The sequence below is a fragment of the Oncorhynchus clarkii genome, chromosome 27, assembly GCF_045791955.1.
Source record: "Oncorhynchus clarkii lewisi isolate Uvic-CL-2024 chromosome 27, UVic_Ocla_1.0, whole genome shotgun sequence".
NCBI classification, from domain to species: Eukaryota; Metazoa; Chordata; class Actinopteri; order Salmoniformes; family Salmonidae; genus Oncorhynchus; species Oncorhynchus clarkii.
The window spans coordinates 47,059,372-47,072,018 of record NC_092173.1 but is presented as its reverse complement, the minus strand read 5'-3'; the positions used below and the strand labels follow the sequence as shown (position 1 = coordinate 47,072,018).

At 56.0% G+C, this 12,647-nt stretch overlaps 1 protein-coding gene across 1 annotated transcript in view; it reads right to left on the bottom strand.

The window, feature by feature from the left end:
- Positions 1–314: 314 nt before the first annotated feature.
- The window catches only part of LOC139385837 (teneurin transmembrane protein 4), a 523,395-nt gene continuing 511,062 nt past the window's right edge, over positions 315–12,647 (bottom strand). Inside the window, exon 39 of the mRNA XM_071131087.1 lies at positions 315–1,661. Within this exon, the coding sequence (XP_070987188.1) occupies positions 903–1,661 (759 nt within the window). The 3' untranslated portion in view covers positions 315–902. The remainder of the gene's footprint in view (positions 1,662–12,647) is intronic.

The following is a 12,647-nucleotide window of genomic DNA, read 5'->3' as shown; positions in this document are numbered from 1 at the left end:
CTCTCTCTCCTCTCCCTCTCTCCTCTCCCGTCCCTTTCTCTCCTCCTCTCTCCTCCATATCTCCTCTCCCGCCCCTCTCTCTCCTCTCCTGTCCCTCTCTCTCCTCGGGAGAGGAGAGGAGAGAGGAGGAGAGAGAGGGACGGGGTCTCTCCTCTCCTCTCCCGTCCCTCTTTCTCCTCCTCTCTCCTCTCCCATCCCTCTCTCTCCTCTCCCTCTCTCCTCTCCCGTCCCTTTCTCTCCTCCTCTCTCCTCTCCCTTCCCTTTCTCTCCTCCTCTCTCCTCTCTCCTCTCCTCTCCTCTCCTCTCCTCTCCAGTCCAGTCCAGTCCCTTTGAACACAGTCACCAACAGGGAAAGGGAAACCGATTGCCAAAATAAGTCACAGACAGAATAGATATGGCAGAATGTCTTTCTCTAGCAGCCACACTTGAACAGCAAAGACTTATGAATGTTCTTTTTCTGAAGGAGAAGTAGCACTCTACAGTAAAATACAGTGTTCAGCAGCTGATTTCCAGGTGGCTGCAACACCATGTCTTTCCGAGTTGATTCAGCGTATCATGTTAATCACACGTCAAAGGAGCAGAACATTACAAGGTGTTCATGTTTGTAACTGTCTTTGGCAACAAGTCCTTAGTTATACTTTGTGGCCACCAACGCTGCGTCTGAACAAAAGGGCCCCCTATCCTCTATATAGTGAACTAACCCAGAGGCTGAGGGGCCCTGGTCAAAAGTAGTGTACGATATAGGGAATAGGGTTCCATAGGGCTGGTCTAAAGTAGTGCACTATATAGGGAATAGGGTTCCATAGGGCTGGTCAAAAAGTAGTGCACTACATAGGGAAAAGGGTTCCCTTTAAGACATCTCTCACTCCAGCGGGCTAAACAGGTTCCAGTTGTTGATCATGTCACCTTCGGCCCATCTCGCTCTGCCTCATGAAGTGAATGTTGTTGACGCTGTCTGACAACTGCGGGAACTGGTCCACGGACACCACGAAGTACCCGTCGTATCCTGCCACCTTCCCCGACCCCAGCAGCTGTTGCTTCTCTCCCTCCGTCCAGGAGCGCGAGCCCTCCTCTCCCTCCCTCAGTCTCTGACGCTCCCTGGTCCAGGCCTGTGCTACAGCCCTCTGCCTGGCCGACTCCAGAACCCTGGCCTTCTCCTCATCCAGGGAACTACCGTATCGAGTGTTGAGGCTCAGAGCGCCGTATTGAAGCTGAATGTCCGTGATGCGCCTAGTCCTGCCGTTCAGCACAGCGTTGACCTGAGACACCGTCACGTTGACGCCCGTCTCCAGGGTACGGCGTCCTACGGTCATCCCGATGAGTGACAGGTCGCCCTCCACGGACCCCAGCTTGAGGAAGTAATGTGTGTCCATGTCGTCGATGGTGAAGTGGAGGTCCTGGAGGTAGAAGGCGTCATTGAGAACCGCTGCCATGCGTCGACCGTCCTCATTGGCCAGGCTGATGATGTCAGTGCTGATTCGGCCGTCGCGGATGGCGAATTTCACGCCCTTGCCGAAGATGGATCCTCCAGAGGCGAAGAGGGTCTTCGGGGCAGCCTGGGGGCAGCCTGCGGCGCTGGCACCGTAAATCTGCCCGAAGCGCTCCAGCTTCACGAAGGCCTTCAGCTGTCTCTGGACCTCACACTGCACGCCAAGGATAGACTAACAACAACAACAACAACAACAACAGAAGGACATTGGTTAGTAGGCCTGGGATTGACTGCAACAACAACAACAACAACAACAAAACACAGCAGAATGACATTGGTTAGTAGGCCTGGGATTGACTGCAACAACAACAACAGAAATACAACAACAAAAACACAACAATAATTGTGTGAATGATTTTGTTGATTGTAACAGTCCATGTTTCCCATCTCTAGCTTCTTTCACATATCCTGTTCCTCCCTCCTCTTCCTCCCTCCTCTTCCTCCCTCCTATTCCTCCCGTCTCTTCCTCCCGTCTCTTCCTCCCGTCTCTTCCTCCCTTCTATTCCTCCCTTCTCTTCCTCCCTCCTCCCTTCTCTTCCTCCCTTCTCTTCCTCCCTTCTCTTCCTCCCTCCTCCCTTCTCTTCCTCCCTTCTCTTCCTCCCTTCTCTTCCTCCCTTCTCTTCCTCCCTCCTCCCTTCTCTTCCTCCCTTCTCTTCCTCCCTTCTCTTCCTCCCTCCTCCCTTCTATTCCTCCCTTCTCTTCCTCCCTTCTCTTCCTCCCTTCTCTTCCTCCATTCTCTTCCTCCATTCTCTTCCTCCCTTCTCTTCCTCCCTTCTCTTCCTCCCTTCTCTTCCTCCCTTCTCTTCCTCCCTCCTCCCTTCTATTCCTTCCTTCTCTTCCTCCCTTCTCTTCCTCCCTCCTCCCTTCTCTTCCTCCCTTCTCTTCCTCCCTCCTCCCTTCTCTTCCTCCCTCCTCCCTTCTCTTCCTCCCTTCTCTTCCTCCCTTCTCTTCCTCCCTCCTCCCTTCTCTTCCTCCCTTCTCTTCCTCCCTCCTCCCTTCACTTCCTCCCTTCTCTTCCTCCCTTCTCTTTCTCCTTCCTTTCCTGATGTCTCACTCTGAGAAAACACATCTCAGCAGGACACTGATTCTCTTTCCCAGAGTCTCGGCAACTCTTTCTCGCACGCACGCACGCACGCGCGCGCGCGCACACACACACACACACACACACACACACACACAATTAGAGAATCAAAAAGGCTGGTTCATTAACACCTATGTCTTAGTTTCTGTTAGTTTCTTAGTTTCTGAGAATGCAGCGTTAACACATTGTACGTCATGTTGAGGTGTGTGACTGCACCCTCATTTGAACAGGTTTCTACAATATCGGGGACGTTCAGATAACACACTTCTTCTTCTTCTTTAGTTGTTTCCAATCTCGTCTGAAATGTATTACAAAATGAGATTAAAACTCCTGTGAATGAATCCCACTACATCTAACAGCTGTTAGAAGAAGGACATTTAAAGACGCCTAAATATCTTTTACCATCAAGAAAAAAAACAAGTTTGAGGAAAATCAATTACTTTCATAAATTCTGGAAGACGATAAATAAATAAACATCAACGGAGAAAAAAAAGGATTTATTATACACTGAGTTTACAAAACATTAGGAACACCTGCTCTTCCCATGACATAGACTGACCAGGTGAATCCAGGTGGAAGCAATGATCCCTTATTGATGTCAGTTGTTAAATCCACTTCAATCAGTGTTGATGAAGGGGAGGAGACGGGTTAAAGATGAAGGGGAGGAGACGGGTTAAAGATGAAGGGGAGGAAGGGGAGGAGACGGGTTAAAGATGAAGGGGAGGAGACGGGTTAAAGATGAAGGGGAGGAGACGGGTTAAAGATGAAGGGGAGGAGACAGGTTAAAAGCAACTCAATATTAGTAAGGTGTTCTTAATGTTTTGTCCACTCAGTGTTTCACCACACCCATACGTATGAAATCAAGACACACGCACGCACGCACGCACACACGCACACACGCACACACGCACACACACACACACGCACACACACACACACACACACACACATAAACTCGTGGCCCTCCCACTGCACTGTATATCTGTGAAGTTGTAAATGTCTCATTGTCAAGGCCAGAGGTGTTTGTTAGTAAATCCTTGTCTCTCTGATCGGTCGTGACATGTATGGTGAATCTCCCTGTTTCTGACAGCTACACAGAGCCGAATACAGAAGAAGAATCAGGGTGTCTATATTTACTGTAATTCCTGAAGGGACCAAAGCTTTGTGTCTCCTGAGCAGAAAAACTAATCCTACTACTGCTCTAATGTTAGCTGACAACACCAGAGATCCTCCTCAGGAGAGAGAGAGTTAGGGAGAGAGAGAGAGTTAGAGAGAGAGAGAGAGTTAGAGAGAGAGAGAGGGTTAGGGAGAGAGAGAGAGTTAGGGAGAGAGAGAGAGAGAGTTAGGGAGAGAGAGAGAGTTAGGGAGAGAGAGAGAGTTAGGGAGAGAGAGAGGGAGTTAAGGAGAGAGAGAGAGTTAGGGAGAGAGAGTTTGAGAGAGAAAGAGAGAAAGAGAGATAGAGAGAGAGTTAGGGAGAGAGAGTTCGGGAGAGAGAGAGAGAGTTAGGGAGAGAGAGAGAGTTAGGGAGAGAGAGAGAGAGTTAGGGAGAGAGAGAGAGTTAGGGAGTTAGGGAGAGAGAGAGGGAGTTAGGGAGAGAGAGAGAGAGGGAGTTAGGGAGAGAGAGAGGGAGTTAGGGAGAGAGAGAGGGAGAGGGAGAGTTAGGGAGAGAGCGAGAGTTCGGGAGAGAAAGAGAGAAAGAGAGAGAGAGAGAGTTCGGGAGAGAGAGAGAGAGTTAGGGAGAGAGAGAGAGTTAGGGAGAGAGAGAGTTCGGGAGAGAGAGTTGGGGAGAGAGAGAGTTCGGGAGAGAGAGAGAGAGAGAGAGAGTTAGGGAGAGAGAGAGAGTTAGGGAGAGAGATAGTTAGGGAGAGAGAGAGAGAGAGAGAGAGTTAGGGAGAGAGAGAGAGAGAGTTAGGGAGAGAGTTAAGGAGAGAGAGAGAGAGAGAGAGAGAGAGAGAGAGAGAGAGATCTGGGGTGGGAGAGAGGCAATGCCCTGTTGGTGGCTGATCTGAACAATATAGCGACCGCTGTGCCCTACCTCCTCTGACATCGCCTGAGCAGAGAGGGTTGTCTTTGTTGTCCCAACAGATTCTAATTCTGTCTCTCAGCTGGCCCAGCCCCCACTCTCTCTACCCCCACTCTCTCTCTCACCCCTCCTTCTCTACCCCCGAGGGCAGGTTGCACCAAACAGGCAGCCTCTCTGCTTTGGCCAGTCCATTGCCTTTACGTGTGTGCGTGACCAGTGAGCGAGCCCTAGTGGCAGGGGTCTGGCTGGGGGGTTCAGCTGTGGAGCAGAGCCAGCGGGGGCAAGTTATGACCTGAGGGACTCTTCACACCCTTGACACAACACACACGCAGGGCACGGTTGTTTACCGCGCCAACTAGCTTTATGCTGTGTTCCTGGTCAGTTATCCCGGGGATCAACCATGGATCAGGGAGGGAGGGATGTAGGGAGGGATGGATCAGGGAGGGAGGGATCAGGGAGGGATGTAGGGAGGGAGGGATGGATCAGGGAGGGAGGGATCAGGGAGGGATGTAGGGAGGGAGGGATGGATCAGGGAGGGATCAGGGAGGGATGTAGGGAGGGAGGGATGGATCAGGGAGGGAGGGATCAGGGAGGGAGGGATCAGGGAGGTAGGGATCAGGGAGGGATGGATGTAGGGAGGGATGGATCAGGGAGGGAGGGATCAGGGAGGGATGTAGGGAGGGAGGGATGGATCAGGGAGGGAGGGATCAGGGAGGGATGTAGGGAGGGAGGGATGGATCAGGGAGGGAGGGATCAGGGAGGGAGGGATCAGGGAGGGAGGGATCAGGGAGGGATGTAGGGAGGGAGGGAGGGATCAGGGAGGGAGCGATCAGGGAGCGATGTAGGGAGGGAGGGATGGATCAGGGAGGGAGGGATCAGGGAGGGAGAGATCAGGGAGGGAGAGATCAGGGAGGGAGAGATCAGGGAGGGAGGGATCAGGGAGGGATGTAGGGAGGGAGGGATGGATCAGGGAGGGAGGAATCAGGGAGGGATGGATCAGGGAGGAAGGGATCAGGAAAGGAGCGAGGGAGGGATGGATCAGGGAGGAAGGGATCAGGGAGAGATCAGGGAGGGAGGGAGGGATGGAGAGAGGGATGGATCAGGGAGAGAGGGATCAGGGAGGGAGGGATCAGGGAGGGAGGGATGGAGGGAGGGATCAGGGAGGGAGGGATGGAGGGAGGGATGGATCAGGGAGGGATCAGGGAGGGAGGGATGGAGGGAGGGATCAGGGAGGGAGGGATGGATCAGGGAGGGATGTAGGGAGGGAGGGATGGATCAGGGAGGGATCAGGGAGGGAGGGGTCAGGGAGGGAGGGATCAGGGAGGGAGGGATGTAGGGAGGGAGGGATGGATCAGGGAGGGAGGGATGGATCAGGGAGGGATGGATGGATCAGGGAGGGATCAGGGAGGGAGGGTTGGAGGGAGGGAGGGATCAGAGGGAGGGGATGGATCAGGGAGGGATGTAGGGAGGGATCAGGGAGGGAGGGATATATCAGGGAGGGTTTAGGGAGGGATCAAGGAGGGAGGGATCAGGGATGGATCAAGGAGGTATCAGGGAGGGAGGGATCAGGGAGAGATCAGGGAGGGATGGATCAGGGAGGGATCAGGGAGGGAGGGATCAAGGAGGGAGGGATCAGGGAAGGAGGGATCAGGGAGGGAGGGATGGATCAGGGAGGGAGGGATGGATTAGGGAGGGATCAGGGAGGGAGGGTTGGAGGGAGGGAGGGATCAGGGAGGGAGGGAGGGATCAGGGAGGGATCAGGGAGGGAGGGATATATCAGGGAGGGATCAGGGAGGGATCAGGGAGGGATGGATCAGGGAGGGATCAGGGAGTTATCAGGGAGGGATGGATCAGGAAGGGATCAGGGAGGGATCAGGGAGGGATCAGGGAGAGATCAGGGAGAGATAAGAGAGAGATAAGAGAGAGATCGGGGAGGGATCAGGGAGGGATCAGGGAGGGATGGATCAGAGAGGGAGGGATCAGGGAGAGATCAGGGAGAGATCAGGGGGGATGGATCAGGGAGAGATCAGGGAGGAATGGATCAGGGAGGGATCAGGGAGGGAGGGATCAAGGAGGGAGGGATCAGGGAGGGGGGGATGGATCAGGGAGGGAGGGATGGATTAGGGAGGGATCAGGGAGGGAGGGTTGGAGGGAGGGAGGGATCAGGGAGGGAGGGAGGGATCAGGGAGGGATGTAGGGAGGGATCAGGGAGGGATGTAGGGAGGGATCAGGGAGGGAGGGATATATCAGGGAGGGATCAGGGAGGGATCAGGGAGGGATGGATCAGGGAGGGATCAGGGAGGTATCAGGGAGGGATGGATCAGGAAGGAATCAGGGAGGGATCAGGGAGGGATCAGGGAGAGATCAGGGAGAGATAAGAGAGATATAAGAGAGAGATCAGGGAGGGATCAGGGAGGGATCAGGGAGGGATCAGGGAGGGAGGGATCAGGGAGAGATCAGGGAGGGATCAGGGAGGGAGGGATCAGGGAGAGATCAGGGAGAGATCAGGGGGATGGATCAGGGAGAGATCAGGGAGGGATCAGGGAGAGATGGATCAGGGAGGGAGGGATCAGGGAGGGATGTAGGGAGGGAGGGAGGGATCGGGGAGGGAGCGATCAGGGAGCGATGTAGGGAGGGAGGGATGGATCAGGGAGGGAGGGATCAGGGAGGGAGAGATCAGGGAGGGAGGGATCAGGGAGGGTTGTAGGGAGGGAGGGATGGATCAGGGAGGGAGGGATCAGGGAGGGATGGATCAGGGAGGAAGGGATCAGGAAAGGAGCGAGGGAGGGATGGATCAGGGAGGGAGGGATCAGGGAGAGATCAGGGAGGGAGGGAGGGATGGAGAGATGGATGGATCAGGGAGAGATGGCGGGAGGGAGGGATCAGGGAGGGAGGGAGGGATCAGGGAGGGAGGGATGGAGGGAGGGATCAGGGAGGGATCAGGGAGGGAGGGATGGAGGGAGGGAGGGATCAGGGAGGGAGGGATGGATCAGGGAGGGATGTAGGGAGGGAGGGATGGATCAGGGAGGGAGGGATCAAGGAGGGAGGGATCAGGGAGGGTGGGATGTAGGGAGGGAGGGATGGATCAGGGAGGGAGGGATGGATCAGGGAGGGAGGGATGGATCAGGGAGGGATCAGGGAGGGAGGGTTGGAGGGAGGGAGGGATCAGGGAGGGAGGGATGGATCAGGGAGGGATGTAGGGAGGGATCAGGGAGGGAGGGATATATCAGGGAGGGATCAGGGAGGGATCAGGGAGGGAGGGATCAGGGAGGGATCAAGGAGGTATCAGGGAGGGAGGGATCAGGGAGAGATCAGGGAGGGATCAGGAATGGAGGGATCAAGGAGGGAGGGATCAGGGAGGGAGGGATCAGGGAGGGAGGGATGGATCAGGGAGGGAGGGATGGATTAGGGAGGGATCAGGGAGGGAGGGATCAGGGAGAGATCAGGGAGAGATCAGGGGGGATGGATCAGGGAGAGATCAGGGAGGGATCAGTGAGAGATGGATCAGGGAGGGATGGATCAGGGATGGATCAGGGAGGGAGGGATCAGGGAGGGATGTAGGGAGGGAGGGAGGGATCAGGGAGGGAGCGATCAGGGAGCGATGTAGGGAGGGAGGGATGGATCAGGGAGGGAGGGATCAGGGAGGGAGAGATCAGGGAGGGAGAGATCAGGGAGGGAGGGATCAGGGAGCGATGTAGGGAGGGAGGGATGGATCAGGGAGGGAGGGATCAGGGAGGGAGAGATCAGGGAGGGAGAGATCAGGGAGGGAGGGATCAGGGAGGGAGGGATCAGGGAGGGTTGTAGGGAGGGAGGGATGGATCAGGGAGGGAGGGATCAGGGAGGGATGGATCAGGGAGGAAGGGATCAGGAAAGGAGCGAGGGAGGGATGGATCAGGGAGGGAGGGATCAGGGAGAGATCAGGGAGGGAGGGAGGGATGGAGAGAGGGATGGATCAGGGAGAGATGGCGGGAGGGAGGGATCAGGGAGGGAGGGAGGGATCAGGGAGGGAGGGATCAGGGAGGGAGGGATGGAGGGAGGGATCAGGGAGGGATCAGGGAGGGAGGGATGGAGGGATGGATCAGGGAGGGATGTAGGGAGGGAGGGATGGATCAGGGAGGGAGGGATAAAGGAGGGAGGGATGTAGGGAGGGAGGGATGGATCAGGGAGGGAGGGATGGATCAGGGAGGGAGGGATGGATCAGGGAGGGATCAGGGAGGGAGGGTTGGAGGGAGGGAGGGATCAGGGAGGGAGGGATGGATCAGGGAGGGATGTAGGGAGGGATCGGGGAGGGAGGGATATATCAGGGAGGGATCAGGGAGGGATCAGGGAGGGAGGGATCAGGGAGGGATCAAGGAGGTATCAGGGAGGGAGGGATCAGGGAGAGATCAGGGAGGGATCAGGGATGGAGGGATAAAGGAGGGAGGGATCAGGGAGGGAGGGATCAGGGAGGGAGGGATGGATCAGGGAGGGAGGGATGGATTAGGGAGGGATCAGGGAGGGAGGGATCAGGGAGAGATCAGGGGAGATCAGGGGGGATGGATCAGGGAGAGATCAGGGAGGGATCAGGGAGAGATGGATCAGGGAGGGATGGATCAGGGATGGATCAGGGAGGGAGGGATCAGGGAGGGATGTAGGGAGGGAGGGAGGAATCAGGGAGGGAGCGATCAGGGAGCGATGTAGGGAGGGAGGGATGGATCAGGGAGGGAGGGATCAGGGAGGGAGAGATCAGGGAGGGAGGGATCAGGGAGGGTTGTAGGGAGGGAGGGATGGATCAGGGAGGGAGGGATCAGGGAGGGATGGATCAGGGAGGAAGGGATCAGGAAAGGAGCGAGGGAGGGATGGATCAGGGAGGGAGGGATCAGGGAGAGATCAGGGAGGGAGGGAGGGATGGAGAAAGGGATGGATCAGGGAGAGATGGCGGGAGGGAGGGATCAGGGAGGGAGGGAGGGATCAGGGAGGGAGGGAGGGATGGAGGGAGGGATGGAGGGAGGGAGGGATCAGGGAGGGATGGATCAGGGAGGGAGGGATCAGGGAGGGATGTAGGAAGGGAGGGATGGATCAGGGAGGGAGGGATCAAGGAGGGAGGGATCAGGGAGGGAGGGATCAGGGAGGGAGGGATGTAGGGAGGGAGAGATGGATCAGGGAGGGAGGGATGGATCAGGGAGGGAGGGATGGATCAGGGAGGGAGGGATGGATCAGGGAGGGATCAGGGAGGGAGGGATCAGGGAGGGAGGTATGGATCAGGGAGGGATGTAGGGAGGGATCAGGGAGGGAGGGATATATCAGTGAGGGATCAGGGAGGGATCAGGGAGGGATCAAGGAGGTATCAGGGAGGGAGGGATCAGGGAGAGATCAGGGAGGGATGGATCAGGGAGGGATCAAGGAGGGAGGGATCAAGGAGGGAGGGATCAGGGAGGGAGGGATCAAGGAGGGATGGATCAGGGAGGGAGGGATGGATTAGGGAGGGATCAGGGAGGGAGGGTTGGAGGGAGGGATCAGGGAGGGAGGGAGGGATCAGGGAGGGATGTAGGGAGGGATCAGGGAGGGAGGGATATATCAGGGAGGGATCAGGGAGGGATGGATCAGGGAGGGATCAGGGAGGTATCAGGGAGGGATGGATCAGGAAGGGATCAGGGAGGGAGGGATCAGGGAGGGAGTGATGTAGGGAGGGAGGGATGGATCAGGGAGGGATATAGGGAGGGAGGGATCAGGGAGGGAGTGATGTAGGGAGGGAGGGATGGATCAGGGAGGGATATAGTGAGGGATCAGGGAGGGATCAGGAGGGAGGGATATATCAGGGAGGGATCAGGGAGGGATCAGGGAGGGAGGGATCAGGGAGAGATCAGGGAGGGATGGATCAGGGAGGGATCAGGGAGAGATCAGGGAGGGATCAGGGAGAGATCAGGGAGGGATCAGGGAGGGATCAGGGAGAGATCAGGGAGGGATCAGGGAGAGATCAGGGAGGGAGGGAGCAGGGAGGGAGGGAGCAGGGAGGGATCAGGGAGAGATGAATCGGGGAGGGATGGATCAGGGAGGGATGGATCAGGGAGGGATCCGGGAGGGATCGGGGAGGGAAGGATCAGGGAGAGATCAGGGAGGGTGCAGGAGGGATCCGGGAGGGATGGATCAGGGAAGGAGGGATCAGGGAGGGACCAGGGAGGGATCAGGGAGGGATGAATCAGGGAGGGATGGATCAGGGAGGCATCAGGGAGGGATCAGGGAGAGATCAGGGAGGGATCAGGGAGGGAGGGATCAGGGAGGGATGTAGGGAGGGAGGGATGTAGGGAGGGATCAGGGAGGGATCAGGGAGGGAGGGAGAGAAGTAGGGAGGGATGTCCACCACTGTGACAACATCGTTCACATGCCCCAAACAATCGGAAAGGGTATTCATCAGAGAAAATTACTTTACCCCAGTCCTCAGCATTTCAATCCCTGTACCTTTTGCAGAATATCAGTCTGTCCCTGATGTTTTTCCTGCTGCCCTTCTTGATACCAGTCCATCATCCAAAAGTTTTTGCCTCACTGTGCGTGCAGATGCACTCACACCTGCCTGCTGTCATTCCTGAGCAAGCTCTGTACTGGTGGTGCCCCGATCCCACAGTTGAATCAACTTTAGGAGACGGAGATGAAGGGAGGAGGAGGAGGACACTATAGGAAGATGAAGGGGGGAGGAGGACACTATAGGAAGATGAAGGGAGGAGGAGGAGGACACTATAGGAAGATGAAGGGAGGAGGAGGAGGACAATATAGGAAGATGAAGGGAGGAGGAGGAGGACACTATAGGAAGATGAAGGGGGGAGGAGGAGGAGGAAGAGACTATAGGAAGACGAAGGGAGGAGGAGGAGGAAGAGACTATAGGAAGACGAAGGGAGGAGGACGAAGAAGAGACTATAGGAAGATAAAGGGAGGAGGAGGAAGAGGAGGAGGTGGAGCAAGAGGACATGAAGATGATGGGAGGAGGAGGAAGAGGAGGTGGAGGAGCAAGAGGACACTATAGGAAGATGAAGGGAGGAGGAGGAAGAGGAGGAGGAGGAGCAAGAGGACACTATAGGAAGATGAAGGGAAGAGGAGGAGGAAGAAGAGGAGGAGGAGGAGCAAGAGGACACTATAGGAAGATGAAGGGAGGACAAGGAGGCGCAAAAGGACACTATAGGAAGATGAAGGGAGGAGGAGGAGGAGACTATAGTAAGTCGAAGGGGGGAGGAGGAGGAAGAGACTATAGGAAGACGAAGGGAGGAGGAGGAAGAGACAATAGGAATACGAAGGGAGGAGGAGGAAAAGACTATAGGAAGTCGAAGGGGGGAGGAGGAAGAGACTATAGGAAGATGAAGGGAGGAGGAGGAAGAGACTATAGGAAGTCGAAGGGAGCAGGAGGAAGAGGAGGAGGTGGAGCAAGAGGACACTATATGAAGATGATGGGAGGAGGAGGAAGAGGAGGAGGAGCAAGAGGACACTATAGGAAGATGAAGGGAGGAGGAGGAAGAAGTGGAGGAGGAGCAAGAGGACACTATAGGAAGATAAAGAGGTGTGGAGGAAGAGGAGGAGGAGCAAGAGGACACTATAGGAAGATGAAGGGAGGAGGAGGAAGAGGAGGAAGAGGAGACTATAGGAAGATGAAGGGAGGAGGAGGAGGAAGAGGCACTATAGGAAGATGAAGGGAGGAAGAGGAAGAGGAGGAAGAGGAGACTATAGGAAGATGAAGGGAGGAGGAGGAAGAGGAGGAGGAGGAGACTATAGGAAGATGAAGGGAGGAGGAGGAAGGAGGAGGAGGAAGAGGAGACTATAGGAAGATGAAGGGAGGAGGAGGAAGAGGACACTATAGGAAGATGAAGGGAGGAGGAGGAAGAGGAGGAGGAGGAAGAGGAGACTATAGGAAGATGAAGGGAGGAGGAGGAAGAGGACACTATAGGAAGATGAAGGGGGGAGGAGGAAGAGGACACTATAGGAAGATGAAGAGAGGAGAGGGAGGAGGAGGACACTATAGGAAGATGAAGGGAGGAGGAGGAAGAGGACACTATCGGAAGATGAAGGGAGGAGGAGGAAGAGGACACTAT